At 34.0% G+C, this 25,596-nt stretch overlaps 2 protein-coding genes across 7 annotated transcripts; one reads left to right on the top strand and one right to left on the bottom strand.

The window, feature by feature from the left end:
- Window positions 1–742: 742 nt before the first annotated feature.
- Window positions 743–14,728, bottom strand: LOC110799974 (glucose-6-phosphate 1-dehydrogenase 6, cytoplasmic). The gene is made up of 16 exons (XM_022005260.2): window positions 14,497–14,728; window positions 13,759–13,948; window positions 13,212–13,297; window positions 12,753–12,819; window positions 12,477–12,663; window positions 10,615–10,772; window positions 10,471–10,539; window positions 9,989–10,047; window positions 9,686–9,722; window positions 9,322–9,393; window positions 8,594–8,741; window positions 8,288–8,383; window positions 4,135–4,205; window positions 1,771–1,886; window positions 1,222–1,267; window positions 743–1,114 (listed from the first exon to the last, which is right to left on the bottom strand). The coding sequence occupies exons 2-16, from the start codon at window positions 13,939–13,941 to the stop codon at window positions 947–949; spliced, it is 1,563 nt and encodes a 520-aa protein (XP_021860952.1). The 5' UTR covers window positions 13,942–13,948; window positions 14,497–14,728; the 3' UTR covers window positions 743–946.
- Window positions 14,729–16,089: 1,361 nt separating this feature from the next.
- Window positions 16,090–22,942, top strand: LOC110799973 (uncharacterized). 6 transcript variants are annotated; one of them, XR_008919444.1, is made up of 9 exons: window positions 16,092–16,306; window positions 16,444–16,541; window positions 18,262–18,390; window positions 18,469–18,567; window positions 18,655–18,712; window positions 18,834–18,909; window positions 18,986–19,094; window positions 19,634–19,748; window positions 22,704–22,942. XR_008919444.1 is itself a non-coding variant. In XM_056827375.1 (8 exons), exons 3-8 carry the CDS (start codon window positions 18,298–18,300, stop codon window positions 19,673–19,675), a joined length of 477 nt encoding a protein of 158 aa, XP_056683353.1. In that variant the 5' UTR covers window positions 16,090–16,306; window positions 16,444–16,541; window positions 18,262–18,297; the 3' UTR covers window positions 19,676–20,150. The 6 variants fall into 6 exon arrangements, 3 of the variants coding, with proteins under 3 accessions (XP_056683353.1, XP_056683352.1, XP_021860951.1); XR_008919446.1 differs by having other exon boundaries at window positions 16,093–16,306; window positions 18,986–19,198; window positions 19,635–19,748; window positions 22,704–22,719; XM_056827375.1 differs by lacking the exon at window positions 22,704–22,942 and having other exon boundaries at window positions 16,090–16,306; window positions 19,634–20,150.
- Window positions 22,943–25,596: the final 2,654 nt, after the last annotated feature.

Here is a 25,596-nt window from a genome sequence, read left to right on the forward strand (position 1 = left end):
CTTTGCCTTATTTACTACTCGTTACTTGTTGTAATAAAATGTATATTAGTATGTTGAAGTACTTAATTAAAACTATTGCAATCATGCTTGTAATATCATTACTAACATTTCTGTATTTGCATATCAATAATTTATGCATTTAAAATTTTAATTAAGAATAATTTTTTAATTTTTTTTTAATTTTTTAAAAGGGAAAATAAATTTGTTTTATTTATTCTATGGTTATTTAAAAAGTAAAGAGAAGATAATTAACATAATAACCTATTGTCTTATACTTATAAGAAACAAAGTATCCAACAACAAGTATCCTTAATGGTCATTTCACATATTAAACATCTAACAACTAATTTACCAAACACTTTTACACAAAAAGTTAATTCAACCAGCTAGTCAAACCAGCTAATACAAACCGCTAACAGCTACGAACCAACCAAACAGGGCCATCGTGTCACATGGGCCTGAGAATTTTAAAATGAGTATTTTCTTAATTAATTGGATACAAAAACAAAAACAAAAAAAAACAAAAAAAAACAAAAAAAGAAAAAAAAAGAAAAGAAAAAAGAAAAGGTGAAGTAAATGAATAAAAATTGAGTTTAAATAAATAAAGTTTGAGCTAAGCGTAAATGAATAACTTTGCAGGAAAAGGAATAAAAGTTGGTTGTGAATGAATAATTTGATTTCACTTAAAAGTCAATTTATTTACGATTTATTATAAATTCATAAATCTAATAAATCACAGTGATTGATTTAACGGATTGTATAAAAGTAATGCTAATAAATAAATTTTACAAAACCAAAGTAATAGCGAGATTACACCACCAACGAACCGGTGGACATGAAGCCATAAAAATATTTTGATAGCAGTGGGATACATTATTTTCAGTAATCTAATAATCCAATACTCTTGACATAGTCCAATCATAGTTGTGTTATTTTACCACATTACCTATAATGAGGGTGGAACCCATATATAGCCATGAGTTTGAACATAACCAGCCTTTTCAAGTAAGGCATCTGCCTCAACAGGACCTCGAGTTCCAGGCTTATATGGAAGAGACTTCAATTGTCCTTTGTCTATTCTGTGTAAAAGAGGAGTAAAGATCTCCCAAGCAGCCTGAAACAGAAAAAACCCATCAGTTGTTCTACTTATTCAAACACTATATTATTTGTTTAGCTATCAACAAACAAGGAAACGCTAATGTAAACATTTGCTCCTCTTGCCTTGAGCTCATCTCTGCGGACGAAGTGCTGTTGATCGCCTCTAATTCTGTGGAAAAAAGTACGAGGGTCATTATTACTGTCATGTACAAGACTATGATAATGTATTCTCATTGAAATTTAAGAAGGGCTCTTTTACCTAGGCCTCCAAAATCCAACATAGTCATAATCTAAGAGCTACTTGTTAATATGATCACTTGATACTTAAACAATTATTATACAAGAGAACTAACTCACTTGTTTCTGGAAAAGTCGAGGAAAACAACATAGTGAAAAGGCATTATTGATTGATCAGAACGTACGAGTTACCATGATAGATATGCACTTCTAAGTTGAGATACAATATACACCCGAGTACCCGACCCATAGTTTACCAAGACCAAAACTTGAGTACCTGACCTATGGACAAGTTTAGCTTTGGGTGAATCTTGCTTCACCAGCACTTAATAACTTAATAATATATCGAGTGTTTCATGTTTCTCATGTGCTCGGGCCTAGAATGTTCAACATCAACAGTATTAAGTACATTAATGCAGGATTGAGGAGTCTTACGTGTCCAGAATCAAACGTTCATAGGCCTCTGGAATAACGACTTCCTGATACCGCTGTTTATATGACAAATCCAATTCACTTTGTACAGTCGACATTTCCAGCCCTGGCTGTTTCACCTGTTGATGGTGAAACGTTTTTATTTCCACAAGAATCTAGACAAGTACTTTATCGATACTACTAGACTTCTACTCTCGAGAATGATTCATACAAAATATTACAGTAAAAAACTTGACTAACATACTCCTGCAGCACTAGAATGCTAACAAAGATCTGAAGGACTCAAAAGGTAATCTATCAACATCCAGTAAGATTAGATTAATAGTCAATAGGACATTGAATTAGTGAAATAGTGGAGTTCTCAAAAGGAATTTTCAGAGGCAGGGTCTTCCTTGGTTAATAGGTTTTAAGGGCTTGCTTTAGATTTTTCATTAAAAAAACAAAATAGTATAATAGGACACTGAATTTTTAAAACCTAGGGATTGAACCGTTTATACTTCCTCCGTTCTTGAATGTTAGCCCCTTTTAGAATCTAAGACAATCTAACATAAGTACACTTGTCACATAAATCTCAATGGAACCTAACCCATGTGGATACAAGATCGAAATAATTAAAGGGTTTGAGGGGGTAAAAGGTTTACTTGGGAGTAAACAAGTGGGCGGTTTGGATATTTATAAGGGTATAACGGGGATAGTGTTGGAGAAATAAGGAAAGATGCCAAAGGGGACTAACAAAGAAAAAATCAATAAGGAAAGAGGACTAACATTCAAGAGCAGAGGGAATAATTATTTTTGACGAGTCATAAAGAGATACTCATATATTAGAAAGACAGTATAGCACTGTTCACAGATTATAAACCTGGGGTATTTGGATGCGTTTAGTTTAACAGGTTACCTAGTGAGATATTCCTTTAAATTTGTGTGCGTCTACATTGCATGGGTCAGAAGATTCAATACCAGATCACCTGCTCTGATCAGTCAGTTCGGTCAGATTTGTGTGAGCAAGATGTTGTCTATCTTATTATCAAGTGTTTCCGATCATGATAGGACAAATAAGTGAATGATTAGCTCAACAACTACGGCCCATTTGGTAACCGGTAATAAATGGTGAGAATGAGAATAAATCTAAGTGTCATTTGACAAGAAAATAACATCATGATGTCCATGGTAATGAAATTTTGTCTCAAACTTGGTGTTTTCTTCTTAAATTTGCATTCCTACCTAATACCACTCCCCAAATGGTAATGGATGGGAAATTTTAATCCCCATTGACACCATTTATGGCCGGCTACCAAACGGGCCGCTAGTGTACAATTAGCTAATTGCCTAATAACTTTTAGATAATCAAGAAGTATGAACATAGGGTTTTCTTAAACAAAAATCTTCCCATTATAGTACTAAGTAAGGAATTTATAACAAAATTACTTGTTCGCTGTAAACCACTGTGTACTATTTTCTTTGTGAAAATATGTATTGTTTAACAAATCTCAAAGGCCTATTCTCAGCATTTTCTTTATAGATGATATATAAGCTTCTGACAACTGGTGGGAGATCAAAAACATAAATGCTTCCAAGAGTGTATTTCAGATTCAGTTAGATAATTTGCAATGTGGTGCGGTGGCACCTCCTCACAGTTCGTAGCACAGTCAATTTTCTCTAACTTATATATAGCCAGATATCTAAGTTATTCAGTTATTGTCATCACCTGGATCAAGTGTTGGGGATCCAAATCAAAAAGTTAGAATATGAAGAGCACATTTTATACGCTATTCTAGACGACTAGGTTTAGCCAGTTAACTGAAACTGGGTAACAGAATTATAAATTAGCAGCTATCAAGCAGTATGCATAATAAGTAAGTCATATTTTGATGAAAGTACATCAAAGTACTACGTAGTAGCATAAGTCAGATGCATTTCTGAATATCATTTTGAGAATAAGGAAACACGTGCGGTGATGTCAGACATCCTTTCAAGAGCCCTATGCCAACTTTACAAAAATCCTTGCAAAAATTTCCCACCCGCAAATTTATTACTCCATCCGTTCTTTTAAAATGCATCACTTCTACATTTGGTCACTTTCTACTATATCACTTCTATATTTTATTATATCCCCACAGAAAATATTTTATTGTTTCTCTCTCTCATGGTCCTCACTTAAATACTTAAAAAAACAACCATCTCTCACATGCTATCAAATCATGGTCTTTATTGTTGTTTTTCTTTAATAAATTGCCCATTTGCACCATTTAATAATAATAATTTTGCATGGACCTCCTTAATCTATGTACCCATGCAAGTGATGCATTTAAAAGAAAACGGAGGGAGTACCAGAAAACTAGACCGAAGAAAAACTATTTACTCACATACCGTTAATTTCATATAGATTGACTCAGAAGGCTGTAGGCGCATGACAAATTCATTTCTCCCTTGCTTTTTACCTGGAGACAATAAGTATAAACACTAAGAAATACTATAGGAGAGATCTCAGCAAGCAGTGTAGATAACTCGACTGGAATGGAGACACTAAAAGTTATAAGCCAAAACTCTTTCAAGGAAAGAAGCAGGCAAATTAGTAAAATGGAGCACTGCACATGACAAAGAGAAAAGAACTGAGATGGTACAAGAACTCTTTTAGTTTAAAGCATATAGGAATATAGTATACACATCAATCTGAGCCTTAAGATTATTTTTTATGTTGACGTGGGGGGAGGGGGGGACTAAAATCATGATTATAAGGAAAAATGACTACCCAGTCAGAGAAGAGGAAATTCCCACCTCCATTATAGTAGATCACTTTTGTCTTAAACAGGCAAATAATAACTGTTTGTCAGTTATAGCATCATAGGCTTCATAGCAATGAATCAAATAAAATATATAATAATCATTTGTCTCAGACAAAAGCACCAATTTGATTATGAACAAAATTTTCCATATAGAAAAGAAAGAAAGAATACCAAGTATAAGAAACCTGAAACTCAATTACATTCAAATTCTTTTGTGAGAACAAGAAACTGAAAATAATAAAGTGAACATGAAGAAAGCGACGTGACAATAAGGTTTATGGTCACAACGCCTGAAGATATCAGAAGTGAGAATGCTGACATGGGTAACGAGAATGCCAATATTTCTTTTATGTCCATCACAAATGAATTGTCACTCTCTTTTATTACCTCTCTTCCCCTACCAATACTAGGTCCTACACCCTCTCTCATTCAATAAAAAAAAATCTCCAATAATATCTACTTTTCTGTTGAAATATGATAGATAAGCTAACAACAACTTAACGCATAAACTCTATGCAAAGCTTGAAACCTTATGGACCTATTTATTAAATAATTTCCAAACCTTTGAAGTTTCTTGGACAATGATTGTCTGCCATTCAAGTTAAGAACCAGGATCTTCAAAGATCAATCGATGACCTAGAGAATAACCGTAGCCATCCCTCATAATTACTGGACATGAATTACAATACAGGATGCAATGCGGATTCCCTTCTCCCCTCTCTTCGACGGTCAAGTTACATATTCTTTGTGGAAAAAAGGAATGGAAGAAAATGAAGAGAATCTAAAGAAAATGCGCTAACAAACAGAGACGAGTTCTGATGTTTGGGTATCTATGTCAGTCATAAAATGATAGGTTATCAGTAAACCTCTTTGGAAACTGGATTCCCAAAACATTAGAAATTGTAGGCTAATTATCAGCTGGCCATTCAGAAATAAGCACTTGGAGCATGAGGTTGGCTTTATCCTTCAGCTGATTTGGTCACAAAGTAGCTGTCTCCCATTTATAGGAAGTTTTAGTAATGCTGGCGTGGAAGATATTTAAGATACTACTTACATTAAATAAATGTGTCCGTGCCACATAGGAATTACCAATCTGGCAAATTGAGTAGTCAAATGATTCAACATACGTAGTGAATAGTGATCCATTAACTCACTGATGCCTTCCCGATAGTTAACTTCTCACTTTGGCATACAGACAACTGTCACGTTTGATAGTAAATTGGTCACTCTTGATGACCATGTATCTTTTGTAAGCATACTAGACTTTGTGATTCCTTTAACACCACATAGATAAATATGGAAAACAGCCCAAACAGCCTGTTAATTTTGAATGGAAGCCGATGCTTTGCAATCCTGTTGTAGATTTGAGCAGCTGGATTTAAATGTTATTAGAAAGAATATATATCTCCTAAGAAGCAAGAAAGGAAGTCAAGACTAGAAAGATAAAGATCAAGCACATATAGTAGCCAAAAGTGCCTGCTGACAATAGAGGTTAATGAGTCCTCAGTTACCTATCAGGACAGTCGCAGCGTTGAAGGCAGTGGATCGTGACAAGGAGAAGAAAATCAAATTTTCATTCCTTCAATATGGATGGTGTATCTCTGCAGACCGATACAGGACACAAGGAAAATCCTTGAAAAATGCAGAAAAATATGGCAGAACTAGCACTATCTTCTAAAGGAGGTGCTATTAAAGAGGAAGGTATTACGTCAAATGAGGTACTAGTGAAAGAGAACTCTTTATGGGCTCAACAGCTTAGCTAAAAGAATTTCAATTCTACTCACCATGATAGTCATTTGGGGTGATGAGAGAGGACAACAAAAGGCCTAAACAGCAAAAGATTAAGGCGAGTATGGTAATATTGGTAAAAACTAGAGCTAAAATTCACAAGGCATTGGAGATTGCTTGAAAGATTGTGCTTAGCTGGTATGCTAAACCTGAGAATGGAAGACTATGGATTATAGATTTTAGGGGATGCTGAACACTTTGACTGGAAATGCAGCAAAGTTAAGATAAAAATATTCACTGCAGGGTCCAGAATAGACTTATCAAACAGGAATTTCTTCTGTCCCTTTTGTATAATTACAAATTGTAAAGAAGTAGGACCAGGAGTTGAAACAGGTTGATTATGATTGTTGAAGCTACGGAAAGTCTAAGGCCCTTCTCCAATGGGGTTTGGTGAAACTTGAAAGTAGGAGATTCCGTGTACCCATTGAACTTAAAGCTGATGGATAGCTGAAGTACCATCCAGTCTGCCCCAACCAAGACTGGATAAAATTAGTCCACTTATACGTTTAGTAATTTCTTGTCCTGAAACCAGCCAGCTCAGGTCTTAAATCGGAAAACAAAAAAATGGGAATAACCAGGCTCAATGCTTTTGTACTTCTAAGCTTCTTATTTTGTTTTTTTGCATGAATCAGTGCTTAATTTAGCATTTACCTAATAAGATCACATGACTCATAATCACTATTTACCTTCCCATCAATGAACTCCCATAATCTAACCGCTCAAAATTTCTTGCATTTGTTGTGAAAGTTTATAAATTACAGCAACATCCACAGCTGCAGTCCAAAATTAGAGCAAAACAAATCAGGAATTTTGAGTTCCATTCAGCACGAGGGTCGGACCAAAAACTAGGATTGAAATATTTATATTCTTACACCCTTTTCGTTCAGCTGATTTCATTCTTCAAATATCATTTTTCTTCCACTGAGATTATCTTGTAAATTCATCGAATTGGACATGTTGAATTTGTTCTTCTTTTCTAATAAGTTACGTTGAGGCAAGTCAGGAAGACAAACATGGTCCATGAGGGGATAAGGAAGGGGAAAACGTATTTACCTGAGAGGCTATAAACAATTGGGTACAAGTTACAAAACTCTGTGCTACCAAAGCCTAATCCCCGGTTCTTTTCTCAACCTATATTACCAATCCCACCATCCTCTTGCCATGTCAGCAGCTTATGAGCATGCTCTCAGTTTTAAGAAAGTGCGGCTCATTTCCTGTTACCACAAAAGCCTACATTTTCATCTATAAGTCCATATTGGGAATGAGTTCATGAACGGGTGTGCCTCACTGGAATACAAGCTACCGTTTACCACCTGTGGAACACCAGGAATTATGTCCTATGAAATCATAAAACTTTTACAGAGGATATACTAGTAAAGAACATCAAAGAGGATATTAAGTATAGGATTCTTAGTCTTATGACTCAGAAGACAAGCGTTAAGAGTAGAGCTTGAGCCTTTATATTCTTATTAGTTTTTAATGAAAGTGTCTGTAATGGTAGTTAGGCTTTACTGAAATTGTTTCTACCTGAGCTGTTTTGTTTTGGCTGGCTTAGTTTCAGGTCTTTCCTAGAAGGTTTGGAAATACAGCTTGAACTTTAGGTTCGTTCTAAAAATGGTTTTGGGTTTTGAATATAATAGCTGCAAGTCTGCAACTTACTTTAAAAAAAAGTCCATATTCACTTCAATTCACCCAAGGGATGGTACTTGGTAAAATTGTTGGTTGTCCTAACAAATACGTTTCACTATCATTATACAATGTACCATCAATTACGGTGCTACCCTGCCTAAGAAAATGCTGACATCTACTAGCCACCGCAACATAACACGTAGCAAGCCATCAGTCATCCTAACAAGACTAGGACTTTAGCCCCCTTACCATTAAATGAGATGATACTCACAGGAGCAGAAAAATATTTTAAAGGTAAATAACAGCCAAAGAGACCATACATTTAAATATATCACCAGGGACATCCTTGAACTGAACACGGATTTCTGCTTTTCTTGAATTCAATGCTTTCCCTGCTTTTAGAATAAATGGAACGCCTGCAATACAGTGTTGTTTAGAATAATGAGTTATGGGTGAGCATCGGTGACATGGATCCCACATAATCGTGATTTTAGAGCTACATCAAATTTTTATTGGGTGCGTTATACAAAATTTCAGAGTAGGAATTTCAAGCAATCAACATCAAAGAAATAGCAATATTTCTAAATCAAAAGAGGACCACAGAAGAGTAGGTTAGCAAATGGAACCTTCCCATCTTTCATTGTGTATCCGCAAAACGACAGTCGCGAATGTTGGTGTGTTTGAGGTCTTTGGAACAGTTGGGTCATCTCTGTAGCCTTCATATTGCCCAAGAACAACTTCTTCATCCTTAATCGGATTAACTGCTTGAAGAACCTTAAAAACACACAAGAACCAAATCAATGATCATACTGAAAGCTGATTGTAGATTAAATAAAAGTTTCACCCAAAAAAGATTATATTATTAGTAAATAACCAGAAACCTCATCACCTGTAACTTTCATATCTAGATTCAAATTTAGTTCACTAGTCCACAAAATACAATTTAGTATACAAAATTAATCAACACAACTAAATGGTATTTTAGTATTTTCAGATAGGAGAAGAAATTATTTTTATATAAAAAAAAGAGAAAAGAAAAAGAAACAAACAATAGCAGCACTTTCAATGCCTTAAGCAGATAAGGTAGCATAAATAAACCATCTCAGAAGTAAAAACTTGACCTTCAACAGCTGTTAATGACTCTGATATGCAGAAGCATATGTAATTGTACTATAACAGACAAATACCATTTAATTGGTATTTTATGACACGTAGTAGAGCATTAGCATTTGAAAATGGTAGACAATATGGAACAAGAAAAGCTGATTAAGTGAACAACTAATAAAGACAGTAAGGAGTAGAGTAGGTCACGCATTGCAAAATTTTTAGTTGATTAAAGAGTATAAAATTTTACCTTCACTTTTTCGTCACGAATGTACTCTGGTGTAAGTGAGACTGGCTTCTCCATGGCAACCAGACAAAGAACCTGAAAGGCAATAACATTAATCTCTTTCCAGAAATCAAAACTAGCAGCTGGACCTCTGCAAGCTTAAAGCCAGAAGGAATTTAAAAGAAATAAACAAAATAGAGGGACAGTTTGTTCTCTCTTCATTGATAAACTCCAAGCAGCTTAATGAATGCAAGTAACACGTCTAAGGACGGCATCTCAGATATGCTTTGCACAATTGTATGCACAAGAATTTCTAAGCACACCAAGAATCTGGTAATCATAAGGGGGAGAGTAATTGACCTGCAGCATATAGAACTATTAATCTTACCTGCAATAGGTGGTTCTGAATAATGTCACGAATTATTCTGCAGAATAAGAAAATCTCAACTTTAATGTGACATTCAAAATAATAGACAAATCAGGATACACATACCATTCTAATCCTTACTCAAACGAGAATCATTGGTTATCGTGAGTTCAAATGCGTGGCAAAGAAACCACTACTGATAAATATTCCATGAAACAATAAACTGTTCTGTAGAAATATTCTCTAAACTAACCACAGCACAGACACACACACAAAAAAAGTTGACACACACATATGCACCAAAAACAAGTTGTCAAAGCATACCCATACTGATCGAAGTATCCACCACGACCCTCTGTTCCAAAATCTTCTCTGAACACAATCTGTGATAAAGATGCACAACTTAGACAAGCATGTCCATAAACAAGCAAAACCTATACAGCTGACACTTGGGTATGGGTGTGGGAGTCAAGTATGGACGCAACTATGCAGGACTCTGACCTGGACAACTTTAGTTTTAACTTGAAGATTCAGTGACACATTTAATGAGTGTAAGCATATTTAAAGGTTCAAGGTCAGCTGCCCTCTATCCTTTAGAAAACTAATCCTCTTAACGTATCAAATTCACTAAGATGCCGCCTCTTACCTTCCTTCAGTTTTCCCTTTGAATTTTCTTTTGAAAATTTACAGTGAACTAATTCTTAGACGAAAATGTAAAACACTATTTTGTTGCATAGTTGACGTATGCTGATAAATTGAAAAATAAATGCCTTTTTCCATTTTAGACATCACGACGTCTATATTACCTGTACATTATCAATGTTATCGCGATTCCAAAGGGGAAGAAAAAAGCGATTGGCAAATCGCATTACCAGCTGCAAATTCACAAGATATCAGTATCCAGAAGAAAAGAAGTGGGAAATAATTTTAGAGAACTTCCTCCTGTATACCATGTTCTGCACCAACTCTTTTCCCAGGTAGTGATCAATACGATAAATCTGTGACTCATCAAACAACTCTCCAATCTGTGAACTAAGTTGTTCTGCTGATTCCAAGTCTTTCCCAAAAGGCTTTTCAACAACTACTCGTGTCCATCCAACATTGCCAGCTGCAACAAAAAATTTATGACATGAAAAAGATCAGTGTTCCAACGACTTAATTTCACTGTCATCAAGAGCACAATATTGACAAAAAAAAAAAAAGTACACAATACTGATTCTCAAATGAATTTTCAAGCACAAGCAACAAGCCTGTCCATCTCCGGTGAAGCCAAAGATTCATTTGTTCTTTTGGCTGTGGGATGTAATGGACTAAATCAAAATGGCTCTTAAAACCTCTTCGCTTCATTTCCATGAAGTAGAAGATGGTTGTCCCGTTGTCGTCCCGTTATCGCTTTTGGGTCAATGAAACAACCTCTCTGCAATTGCAGGGGTAAGATTGCGCACACCCGACCCCCCCCCCCCTTACCCCGCTTCTTGCGGGAGCCTATTTGAGACAATGGGGTAATGATAACGAAGTAGCAAGTCTGGATGATCTAGTCAGGATTTAAAATTTTCTACATAATCAAGTCCCGTGATCGAATGGGCTTAGCAGCCATTTTCCCGCCAGTTTTCCTGTAAATGTTCCCCATTACGAATGGAGGAGGAGAAAGAACCAGATATTAGGCGTCGAAATGCTGTAGAAATTCTCCCTCATACAAACCTTCAAAAATACAAAATTCCATAAATTTCCTGAAGTTCTACAATTAAAGCAATTGGTGGAAAAACGTGGAGGCACCAACCTAGGAAATCTAGGAAATTCCGAGTCCCTAAATCTCTTCATTTTCTACTATGTATGCTTCTAATCTTCAAGTTTTTTAATAATCCCATAATGTTTATGTGAGTTCATACTCACATAAACTAGGAAAATTGAAAAAAAAAGTAATCTTTGAGGGGTTGTCATACTTGAATATCCCTTCAAATGATCTTCCATACTCCATTTACAAGTTCAAAGCATCAATCATTAATGCTTATTTTCGAAAACCATGATTAGTAAGTGAGGTTTTCACTCTTGAAAATGCTCTTTACAGGAATCTTCATACAAGTTTTCCAAAAATCCTAACTTTACAAATGTTCAAGGATGTTTGAAGGACATTCCTTCTTCAAACTAGAACTGATGAACTTCAAGTTCCATATTCAATATTCAATAATCATGGGTGACAACAGAACCAGAAGCCCAGAACCAGAAGCACATACCCAAAACGGCCTATAACATTTTGATGGAAAACATTACCAAACCACTTACTCTTGCTCTTATTTCAGTAAGTTACTAAGTTAAACATACAGAATACAGTAATTTAACCAATAGCATCAATGAGAAATATGTGCGTTTTCTCCTCAAAAAAAGATAGCATGCATGAAAATGTTGCTTTAAAGTATAAATTTCGTACAGATATAATACTTCCTCCGTTCCGGAAATATCGCACCATGGTTGACTTTTACTCCTTTAACCATTACTTTGACTCTTAATATCTCAAATCATGTGCAAGTAAAAATTATAAAAAATTAATATTTAGAAAATATATATCGATATGAATCTAACATGACCCCACATGACTAAAATTTCCTTAAGTACAAATCACAAAAAATGGCCAAAGTCGTAATATGAATAGTGTAAAAAACAAATTGTGCGATATTTCCCGGAACGGAGTAAGTATATGAAATGGAATTGCGCTTTCCTATTGTGGAATTTATAAAATGACCTTCCAACAGTACTCATATGCTCCAAGCGGCCACAAGTCACAACCACCATGTACAGAATTTAATGAACATACATTTAGTCATGCAGTGGAGCTTTATCATTCTGCAGACAGATGGATACACCGAAGGAGGTAGAGCAAGATAAAAGAGTCTTCTAGATATTCCTTCTTGACGGTTTTGCTCATACTCATACTTGGATATTTCTTTATCCAACAATTGAAATCCCTCCTCAGAATCATAAGATCCACTGACATATTGGATCTGCAACAAAGAGCGGGAAAGGACATATAATTCTACCTCCCTCAGCCTAGAAACTAGATACAATATGAACACTGAGAAGGGATATTAACCAGATGCAAAAAGTTAGAAACATCTTCGGATGTCTCTGGTGTTGCATTCTTGGAAGGAACCAAATATCTGCATTCATCAGCGAAACGTAAATCACTATAACCAGAAGTAGAACTATTCATAATGATTGCGGAAACATTAGAAGATGGAATAAGTGCAGGCAAAAGAAAAATATTATAATATGTGTTTCCCCTTTTTTCATTTGGGTAGGATGAAATGAAGATACATTGCAGGCTTCAAGAACAAAAATTAAAAAATATAAAATAATTTGAAGGAATGAAGCATAAAATGAAAATAACAAATAAGAAAACAACAGTTTGACAAGGATAAAAAAGAATAAGTTAAGCTTCGGCTCAAAGCTTGCAATGAAAACTTGTAGAAAATTACAAGCAAATCCTCATCTTATCATGACACCAGCCACATTAAAAAGAAAGTAAACAGCATAAGGCGAAATATCTCACCCACGAATACGGTCTTTCAAGTCATCATCTGTCATCTTTGACCTAGCATAACCAAATATATGGACCTCGCTTGGAGGAAGAAATCCCTAGACATACCATCAGCAAGTCAAGTTGATTCAAAAGCCTCTTTTGTTGATACAATATACTAGATAGATATAAGGTTAATGTACATGCAGTTGAATTATTTTGCTTCAGCTAATTAACCTTGAATAAACATAGTCTGTCCTAAATCAATAGTCACATATACAATTTTATGATGAACGGTAAGTGATGTCACCTTTCCTGATTATTAGTCGTTTGTGAATGAACTTCCATATTCAAGTGATGGAGAGTGTTACAGAGTTTAGAGATAATACAACTATCTATCGTAAAAAAAAAAAAAAAAATCATCATATCTATAGTTAAGAAGGTTATCAATTCAAGACAATGTAACAACTAATTTCCTGACAGAGGGAATATATGTACCCAGTGATAAAGAATACTACTCACTACTCAGTATAAAAATTATAGGACGTTGGAGTTAATTATCATATAGACGTGGTCGAACCTGACGGTAGAGGTTGAATAAAGCAGGAAAAGTCTTCTTCTTTGCAAGATCCCCAGAAGCACCGAGGACGATTATAGAAAGTGATCCACATTCCAGTGAACTTTCTGAGTCCTCTCCTTTGTCTGCTAATGAGTCACTTTTTAAAGTGGATCTTTTTTCCATATGCCACCCACCAGAGGCCATTTTTCAGCTGACAAAATTTATCAAATCATCAGTCACCGGTTCCAAGAAGATGATTACTGGAGTACATTAACAAAGTAAATTTAAAAATTAAAATAAAAGGTAGGTTACCATGCATATTAAATCAAAAGAATCATAATCAATCAATTGATGTCCACCAAAATCATGCAGGTTTACTATTGATTGATCAACATGAATATAATTCCGAGCCAAAGTCTAGATCGAAACGTTATAATTACTAACCAATAGATATAATTTTAGCCAAAATCAAGCTCTAAAATTCTACATTTAAACGATCAATATAATCGTCATACAAAATCATGCATGTTCAGATTTGAAGATCAAGATCAATAAAATATTTATTAAAAATATAATGTGAAGCTCAAAATGTTCTAATTTTACAATTGAACCAATTAGCAAACTGATCACAACTTTAAAATTGAAAATCTAGCGACATAATCAATAATTGAACTAATTGAAAAACACAAATTAGATTAATCAGTAGTTACAAGGACTAATTAGCTGCATTTTTCTAAAAAAATAAACAAAAAAACTTACCAGAAGATTATGATATGATGGCGCAAAATGGGAGTAAGTAAAACGGAATTTGAGAATAATGGCAGCAAATAAATTAGCAAGGACGAGGTTTAATTAGAAATAAAGTTAATTAAATTAAAAATTAAGAAAAGAGAAAGAGATGTTGAATGATTTAACGGTAGGTGGAAGGTAGTTGACAGATGATGTTGTTCGTAGTCTTAGATTCTTGATTAATTTGGGGATATTTTACTACGGAGAATTGCGTCCCAACAACCCTCAATACTCCACTCTCGCGCATCTTAGCCGCCGACCCCACCAAACGCACAAACCCATGCTCCCTCCTTTTTCTTTTTATTAATCTACTATATTAGGTCCCGTGCACGAATGGATATTTAAAAATTATTATTTGACCATCTTTTTTATAAAAATTTTAATTAAATTATTTATCCCTTAAATCTATTGCGTAATTAATAATCTCGAATGTACTCATTTTATCATATTTTGACTTACTACGTAATATATATTTTATATGTTTAATATGATGATCTGACTAAAATATTTGATATATTGAATATGCTAATTTGACCAAAATATCGAGTAAGAATATTTTCTATTATTGAAATGATAGTTTGCCTAAAATTTTACCAAAATTTTAATAATGGCATATTCCATAATCCTATATTTTATTACATATATAAACATTTATATAAAAGGAGAGAAAATAAAAAAAAAAGAATAAAAAAAATATGTCTTTTTAGGAAAGAGTTTTTGGAGGAAAAAAATTTCACCAAGAAGTGACACGTGTCATTCCTGGTGTCTCTTTTAGTATATAGTAATAGATAGATACTACTCCTTCCGTTAACCCATAACTGTTGTACCCGGGTACAGCCAGCTCTAGTTGTACCCCTAAAAAACGACGCGCCTATATTTTTTGTTCTTTCTTGTCGACTGTTTGTTCTTTCTTGTTGTACTGTTTGTTATTTCTTATTGTACTGTATGTTCTTTCTTGTTGTACTGTTTGTTATTTTATGTTAATTGTTTTTTAAATTCATCATCAAATTTTCATAATTGTTGTATTTTTTGTTCTTTCTTATGGAATTTTGTGTTCTTTTTTATGTTGTTTGTTCTTTCTTGTTTATTTGTTTGTTTATAATAATCATATGGTTAATGTTCATAATAAAATTAAACTCTTCGTTAATCTTTTATGTTTTTACAAGCGCCTGTATTGTTTATTCTTTCTTTTTGTATTGTTTGTTCTTTCTTGTTGTACTGTTTGTTCTTTCTTGTTGTACTGTTTGTTCTTTCTTGTTGTACTGTTTGTTCTTTCATGTTGTTTTTTAAATTCATTCATCAAACTTATTGGTGTATTGTTTGTTCTTTCTTCTGGAATTTTATGTTCTTTTTTATATTGTTTGTTTTTTCTTGTTTATTTGTTTGTTTATAATAATCATATGGTTAATGTTCATAATGAAATTAAACATTTCATTGATCTTTTATGTTTTTAGAAACGCCAGTATTGTTTATTCTTTCTTTTTTTATCGTTTGTTCTTTCTTGTTGTATTGTTTGTTCTTTCATGTTGTTTTTTTAAAATTCATCATAAAATTGTTCATAATTCACTAGAGGAAAAATCCTTATAAGTTGCTCATCAAAAGTTGCTCTTATCAAACAAGTACAACCTTTAAGAAAAAATAAATTAAAAAAAAAATAAATAAATATGAAAATCTTCCCTCCAATATACAAGCGCATCCTTTAACCTAGGAACTAAAAAAACAAAATTCCACACTTACTGCTCACAGCTCTCAGCTCCCTGCAAACCATCTCCTTGCACAGGTGACCGGCTAAGCCACCGGCTCTCTCCTCCTTTTCTTGTTCTTCGCCTTAATTTAGTGTTGATTTTCGTTAATGTTTCTTAATGTTTTCTATTCAATTGATATGAAAGTCTCGGACTTTTTGTTGTTGGGTTTTAGTTCTGCAAAAATGTCCCGTGTAGACGTGGAAACTTGGATCCACGGGTGACTGAGCGAGAGCTTCAAGAAGAGTTTTGTGTTTTCGGAGTTATTCGAAGGTCAGGCTTCCTCAATTGAATCTTTGTTTGAAATTGGATGCTCAATTTGTGCTGGTTTCTTCCATTTTCTGGTTACTTTCGTTTTGATGATAGCTATGCAATTTAGTTTCTGGGTATTTTGTCATTTGGTGTTGTTTTGGGTGAAATTGAATTTTTTTGGCATATTGGCATATTGGATTATTTGATTATAGATTTAGGGCTATTTAAATTCATTAATGTTGTTAGAAACAGTCTTTGATAGTTAACAACCTTGATAGTTAGTCTTTGATAGATTGGTTTATGCTGCAACTATTATTCTTTGACGGAATATATTGTTTAGGCTGCAGCAGGTAGTTTTGAGATTGTAGTGCAACAAGTAGTTGTAAGCTTGTAGTTGTAGACTTGCAGTTGCAGCAGTTCAGTGGTTAATACTGAATAGTGATTGACTTGAGCAGTTGGATGAACAGAAGTAATGTTGAAATTTGAATGTTGGTTCTTTGGAATTCAAAATGTTATTATCATGTTTTCTTAGCTTAATTGTTTAGTTTTCAGTGATTTATTACAGAAATTGTTAAAAGTCAAAACTTACAAATTCTCCGACTGATACTACATTGCTACCTAGTACCTCGTCAAGGGAGAGGGGCCGGGGGTGGGGGGATGACAGGAACTGAATCAGTTGGTAGCAACACTAGCAAGTGTCCATTAAGGCATTAACAGAAGATCATTGAATGTTATCCCTAATTAGACTTTAAGTTACGTTGGAAATTAAAGATATACAATCTCATTACTTCCTGTTGCAATTCTGTAACAATAAGCATCTTTACTCAGCTAACAGACTTTTATCATTTGCTTAAAACTAGTACCAGTATGTCTGCAGTTCAAGTTTCAGATAACAACAAGCGGGTCTGTGAAGTAAGTTCCGATAGGATCAGCAAATTGCAAATTGCCAACAAGTTCCGATAGGACTTGTAGTTGCATCAGTTAGTTGTAGTTGTTGGTTGGTAGTTGTAGCAGGTAGGTGTTTTAGATGTCAAAGTTTGGGTGAAATTGTAAATTTGTGATGGTCATTTGTAAAGCAATGTCATAGGTTTGACATGCTTAAACATTATCTTCTACTTCGATGATGATTAATGAAATACAATAGTTAATCAGTTATTATTATCTAAACCTTTCGTTACCGATTATCTAATTAGCCTCTCAAAAAATGATGTTATAAAGAGGCAGTGGACACTGCCTGCAGGACTTACAGTAGCATGACTTGTAGACTTACAGTAGCATGACTTGTAGAACACAGTAATCACATTATTCCCACATAGTACTGGCAAACGGATCCTTGAACAAAAGAGATTTATATGTAAGCAGAAGTTTACAAATTTACATATAAGCAGAAGTTTACAAATTTACTAAAAAAAAGTGCAGTGGCTTTATGCTTCATTTCTTCCTACGTATAATTAGTTGACTTACTTCATTTCTTCCTATGTTCAGAGGTGTTAGAGGAAATGCAAGAGGCCAAATAGAAATAATAGTTTGGGTCTTTTAAAAGAGCTGACTTAATTATATGATTTAAATTGTTTTTTTTATCTTTTTTTAAAAAAAAATTCTGCTATGATTAAAGGTGAGTTAAAGGTTAGTTAAGTTGTCGAAAAGTGAATTTGATAAATGAGCCTTTTTAGAAGTTCTTTGGATATACCAGTTTGATAGAATTACGAAATGATTGATGCTACTATGCTAATAATGGCAGGGGGATCATGTGGCACTTTTGTCTGCATTTGCAGAAATGGGACTTAAGTTGCGCATGCATTTGCCTGAGCAGGCAATGGAGGTGGCAACGGTCTTCTTTCGTAACTCAACTCCTGCAAGTGAAGCTGCTGTGAGTATCGGATTTGGTGTCAAGGTTTTCGGTTTACTTTTCTAATCTTCTTTTACTAAAGCCGAGTTCTCTGTACAGGAAACTTTAAAAAAGTTCACAGAAGAAAGAGAAAAAAAATTGAAGGCCTTACAAGAAAAGATGCAGCTTGGTGAAAAAGAAGCTAAACGATTTATTCCTGTAAGTTTGGTCTAAGTTTTTACTGAATGGTACTGCTCTATGACTCTTGTCACACATGTATGTAAACATTGTAATGGTTGTTTCTAGGTTGATGCCTTCCCTGGAGATATAGTGATATTTACACGTGTGCTTAATCTTTTAAGAGGTCAGTGCGTAAATGGCTTAACTAGATAATTTTTGTCATAAAGATTTTTGTTTAAATAACGTCTTGAGAATAACATACGTGGGTTTATGTGATATTAATTAAACATTTTACTTCAAATTAGGTCTTTCTGCCACAATGGATGTCCGCATTGTCTACTTAGATATCATGAGACCATTTGCCGAGTCTGCTTTGGGAGGGTGTGTTAGTCTCAACCGAATGTGGATGTTTTTATTAAGTTCATTTTAGTCTGATATAGATTTATTTACCTGTCAGAATCATTAATATGGGACCAACAACAAATACGCAATGGCTCTGTGACACTCCTGTGCATTTAGATGTGGAGGGAAAGCTGCGGAAGCTCTTGATTGATCTGGGAAATTCTGGAAAGATACTGGGAGTTCAGCTATGTTGTTTATGCATATGATGCTTCTGCAATGTGCAACTAAGGATATAACCACTGTAAATGCAACTAAGGATATAATCAATGTATCTAATAAATCCCTACCTCAATAATCAATCGATAAAGCTATAGAAAAAAAAAAGATGAGCCTTTTAGTTGCTAATAACCATTCTTGAGTATTAAAGATTTTTGTAATATGCATTGAAACCTAGGCTCATGGAATCATGCACTATTAAAGACATTAGAACGACATCCTAAAGTTACTAACAACCAGATGAACTTATTTCCAGTGGACAAATCATGTCCTTATGGAGATTCTCACAACCATCTAAAGACATTAGGTTTAATCAATACTAAGTTACATCTAACCTTGCATCAATAAGCTAAAGCAATAAGATTTAGTTAGTGAAGTTGTTACTACGTGCTTTCAGTTTTGTGCTAATGTTGGTTCCATTTGCTCTCCTTTAAGAAATTGTTGCTTACAATCATTTTAAAGTTGGTTGGTAATATTTCAACTTGCAGTTTGTGTCACGGGCATTCGGTTGAGAGGACATGCAACATGATAAAAGATGCGAGGCTCTGCTGTGAACCAGGTCAAAAGCCTACAGGCAGTTCAAGAGTGGCACCTGATGCAATGTAACCCTTTTCACTTTTTGCCAGTAATCGCAGTGTAAATTAGCAGCAGATCTGATCAGCTTCTGATCTGATCAGCAGCAGATCAGCAGCAGCAAATCAGATCAAAAGCTGATCAGATCAGCAGCAGATCATCAGCTGATCTGAGCAGTCTCTGATCTGATCCGCTACTGATCTGCTGCTGTTGATCTGATGCTGATCAGATCAGCAGTAGTAGATCAGCAACTGATCTGATCCTTGAAAAGATGAGTATATTTGTACGAGAGGCCAAATGTTTTGTTCGAAGGAAAGAAAAAAGTAGAAGGGACTAGGAAGAGGGAGATAAGATGTGATCCTTAGATGTCATATTTTGACTAAAACAGGAGTTTTCGCTCCCAACTCTCAACTAATGAACCAAAATAAAAATTCTTAGCCCTTTAAATGTTTAAAATACTTAGTATTAGGTAATCAATCCTCATTCTCATCTACTTTGGTCAATTTATGCACATTTAAGGCTCGTTCAATCCTTACATTTCATATTTTGAAAAAAATAGTTGTTTTCGCTCCCAACTCTTAACTCATGAACCAAAATAGGAATTATTAACCCTTTACATGTGTAATATATTTAGTATTAGGTTTCCAATCCTTATTCTCATCTAATTTTGTAAATTTATGCACATCTAAGGCTCTTTTGATCCTTACATGTGATATTTTGACTATAAAAGTTGTTTTCGCTCCCAACTCTCAACTAATGAACCAAAATAGGAATTATTTACCCTTTACATGTTTAAAATACTTAGTATTAGGTTTCCAATCCTTATTTTCATCTACTTTGGTCAATTTATGTACATTTAAGGCTCGTTCGATCCTTACATGTCATATTTTGACTAACATAGCCATTTTCGCTCCCAAGTCTCAACTAATGAACCGAAATAGGAATTCTTAACCCTTTACATGTTTAAAATACTTAGTATTAGGTCGCCAATCCTCATTCTCATCTACTTTGGTCAATTTATGCACATTTAAGGCTCGTTTGATCGTTATATGTCATATTTTGACTAAAATAGTCGTTTTCGCTCCCAACTCTCAACTAATGAACCAAAAGGTTTAGAATTTGACTAAAAGGTTTAGAATTTGACTAAAAGGTTTAGAATTTGAATGTAAGTTCGTTTGTTGATAGTTGGGATCAAAAATGTCATTTTTGGCCATAAATGACCTATATCGACCCAAATGACCCATAGGCGTGCATAACGAACTTGAAATGAGTCTTATAAACATATAACTAATCATATGAATCATGAAAAACGTTTAGACTATGGAAATAGGTTCATTTGTTGGTAGTTGGGATCGAAAATGCCATTTTGGCCATAAATGGCCTATATCGACCAAAATGACCCTTAGGCTTGCATAACGAACTTGAAATGAGTTTCATAAACATATAACTAATCATATAAATCATGAAAAAGGTTTATAATGTGGATATAGGTTCGTTTGTTGGTAGTTGGGATCGAAAATGCCATTTTTGGCCATAAATGACCTATATCAACCCAAATGACCCATAGGCGTGCATAACGAACTTGAAATGAGTCTTATAAATATACAACTAATCATATAAATCATGAAAAGGGTTTAGAATGTGGATATAGGTTCATTTGTTGGTAGTTGGGATCGAAAATGCCATTTTTGGCCATAAATGACCTATATCGACCCAAATGACCCATAGGCGTGCATAACGAACTTGAAATGAGTCTTATAAATATATAACTAATCATATGAATCATGAAAAGGGTTTAGAATGTGGATATAGGTTCGTTTGTTGGTAGTTGGGATTGAAAATGCCATTTTTGGCCATAAATGACCTATACCGACCCAAATAACCAATAGGCGTGCATAACGAACTTGAAATGAGTCTTATAATCATATAACTAGTCATATAAATCATGAAAAAGGTTTAGAATGTGGATATAGGTTCGTTTGTTGGTAGTTGGTATCGAAAATGCCATTTTTGGCCATAAATGACCTTTATCGACCCAAATGACCAATAGGCATGCATAACGAACTTGAAATGAGTCTTATAATCATATAAATAATCATATAAATCATTAAAAAGGTTTAGAATTTGAATATAAGTTCGTTTGTTGGTAGTTGGGATCGAAAATGCCATTTTTGGCCATAAATGACCTATATCGACCCAAATGACCTATAGGCGTGCATAACGAACTTAAAATGAGTCTTATAAACATATAACTAATCATATTAATCATGAAAAACGTTTAGAAAATGGAAATAGGTTCGTTTGTTGGTAGTTGGGATCGAAAATGCCATTTTTGGCCATAAATGACCTATATCGACCCAAATGACCCATAGGCGTGCATAATGAACTTAAAACGAGTCTTATAAACATATAATTAATCACATGAATCATGAAAAACGTTTAGAATATGGAAATAGGTTCATTTGTTGGTAGTTGGGATCGAAAATGCCATTTTGGCCATAAATGACCTATATCGACCCAAATGACCCTTAGGCTTGCATAACGAACTTGAAATGAGTTTCATAAACATATAACTAATCATATGAATCACGAAAAAGGGTTAGAATGTGGAAACAGGTTTGTTTGTTGGTAGTTGGGATCAAAAATGCCATTTTTGGCCATAAATGACCTATATCGACCCAAATGACCCATAGGCGTGAATAACGAACTTGAAATGAGTCTTATAAACATATAATTAATCATATGAATCGTGAAAAAGATTTAGAAAGTGTCCTTAAGTTCATTTGTTGACATTTGGGATCGAAAATGCCATTTTTGGCCAAATATGATCTATATCGAGCAAAATGAGCCTTAGATGTGCATAAAGAACTTGTAATGAATCTTAGTACACTCAGAAAGTTGATTTCGCGACCAATATAATTTATGTTTTCGCATATGAAACTTAATTTAATTTATTGGTTTGCATGTATGTTGTTCTTTTAAAGGTTTTCAAAACTCCAAGGGAGGGGACCTTTACCAAAGCGGAGTTGGATGAAGTTCGAGACAAGTGGGCTACTTACTTTAACGATTGTGAACCACCCTCAGTGTAATAAATAGAGCAGGCTTGTAGTTATCCGTGACTCTTACATTATTTTGTTATTTATCGATTTAATTAATTACATTTGAATTAATTCAGTAATATTATTGGAAATTTAAAATTTATATCATTTTTGAGGAATGTCAATATGATGTTTGATGAAACAGTATTCTATAAATTATAATGCAGAATTTTATATTGCAAAATCAGAAATTATATTACAGAATATCAGGAATTATATTGCAGATTTTTTTTTTTTTTTTATAAAAAAACTCAAAAGTTGCCCTTGTTTGCAACAAGAGCAACTTATGTGAAGTTTATAAGTTGCCCTTGTTGCAAACAAGAGCAACTTATGTGAAGCTTATAAGTTGCCCTTGTTTGCAACAAGGGCAACTTATAAGTTTCACATAAGTTGCCCTTGCTGCAAACAAGGGCAACTTATAAGCTTATAAGTTGCCCTTGTTAAGGGCAACTTTTGATAATTTTACAAAAGTGACCCCCCCATAGGTGGCAATTATGAAGGGCAACTTATAAGCCTATTTTAAGGGCAACTTATGATGTTTTTTCCTCTAGTGATTGTTGTATTGTTTGTTCTTTCTTCTTTGAATTTTATGTTCTTTTTTATATTGTTTGTTCTTTTTGTTGAATTGTTTGTTCCTTGTTTATTTTTTGTTCATAATAAGCATCTGGTTAATGTTCATAATGAAATTGCATGTTCATACTTTTTATTTGAAGGAATTATCAATTTTCAATTGCTGTCATTTCCTTTTGTAGTCTTTCATCTTATAGAAGAGTAGAGTTGGTTGTTCACAAGAAAAATGTAGATAATCTGCAAGTCTCTTCTCTTAGAAGTTGTTTAGCTTGCCGACTGATCATGGCTTTAGACCATTACAATTTTTTTCGATCAATATAGAGAAGGTGCAAAACAGATAAACTTATGAACCAAAACACAAAGTTTCTACACCTTAATCTTAATCACTACTACACATAAAGGTAATGCCTAATTGTCCAGAAATGAAATAATTCCAATCTTCCTGAGTTAATGACTAAAATGAACAAGCTCAGAAGCATCAATGTGTAGAACCAACAATCGGACAAATTCAAAATCCAACGGTGTTCTATAAGGATTTTATTTCGAGATAATGTAAACATATGTTCAAAGTGATAACATCGTAATGCAATAACTAAGTTCATTGCTTCTCTTTAACATAAACAACCCTGTTTTATTGCTTCTCAGGCAATAAGTATTTTTACTTCAACTGTATAAGTTGCTAGTGATGCTTTGTTTGGATTTACCTATCCAAGCAGTTCATAGATATGTGGAAGACTTTCCAACTATATCTTGGAACATAGAAATTATTATTTTAATTTCCCACGCAACAACCCATGGTCTCCCATCCATGTTGCCATTTCAAAACACGATGCTCTTTAGCTCGTCTTTGTCAATGGTTAACTCCAAAGGAATCTTGCTTGATCCTTTGCCAGTATTTATGCGTGTAGCATTAATATTTAGCATATCTTTATTTCCTTGAATCAAGAACTATTCCTATGTACCTTTTCAAGTACCATAGGATTTTCTTGATCTCAATCTAGTTTATCTTTACTTAGATCAATAGAGATTGGTATATGTTCATCATGCCTAAATGTCATACGATACGTTTTGGCGATCCTCATATTACATCATACACGATAAATTCTTTTGCAGAATAATTCCCAATTGAATTCTATTCATGTAACTTTAGCTCATCTAGTTTCAGTAGATACTAAATCCAGCTAAATTCTTTGACATATAATATAGGTGAAGAATCTCATTAGATTCTTTGATGTTTAACTTAGTAAATGCTTATACATAGTTCAAACATTCATTACTTAGATTTATTCATATGGGTCGAATATCTCCAATGGAGTCTTTCGTGTTTGATTTAGTAAATACCATACCATTACTTAATCCAAAGAAATAATATAAGATCTTTGTAAATAGATCTTAATACCCAATATGTACTAAGTTTCGCCTTGGTCCATCATTGGTGAATAATTTCAAATCTAAGTCATTAGCATTTGAATGTCATTTCACAATAGAGAGATTTATGTGTGATACACATAGGACCAATTAAGTTTTTACGTACTCCCACTAAACTTCTTATATATCTATAAGAATCATGTACATTTTATGAAACTAAAACGCTTCTTAGCTTCACTAAAATATAGTTCCAATTCCCAATTGCTTGCTTAAATCTGTACTTAGATTTTATAAGCTAGCTTTCCTTTTCAAGTATTTATTTGGATCCACAAATCCTATGACATGTCATGTACATAGTTTCTTCCAACATTTGATTGAGGAATACGTTTTGTCATCCAATTGCCATATGTATCAATATGCAATCATTGCTTGAATTATAGACTTGAGCATTATGATTATGCATGAGGTTTCAACACAATCCACATCGTGAATTTGCTTGTAACCTTTAGCAACTAATCTAGCTTTGTGTGTGAACACAATTCCATGTTTGATGGTTTTTATCCTTAAAACCAATTCGCAACCAATAGGTGTTTAATCTATTCTTGCAAATCAACAAAATTTCAATTTTGTCATCAAAACATTGGTTATGTTTTATGGCTTTTAACCATCTAAAACAATTGAGTCTATAAATGGCCTTTAACCATTTTAGGGAATCTAGGTTTCGTCATAGCTTTCTTACAAGTCACAAAGTCATTAATCTACATGATAATAGTTTGACTGCAAGTTGTAGGTTTCTTCACTATCTAATAGAAGAATCGCATAGATTCAGTGACCTGAACTC

The sequence above is a fragment of the Spinacia oleracea genome, chromosome 4 (assembly GCF_020520425.1).
Source record: "Spinacia oleracea cultivar Varoflay chromosome 4, BTI_SOV_V1, whole genome shotgun sequence".
Classification (NCBI taxonomy): Eukaryota; Viridiplantae; Streptophyta; class Magnoliopsida; order Caryophyllales; family Amaranthaceae; genus Spinacia; species Spinacia oleracea.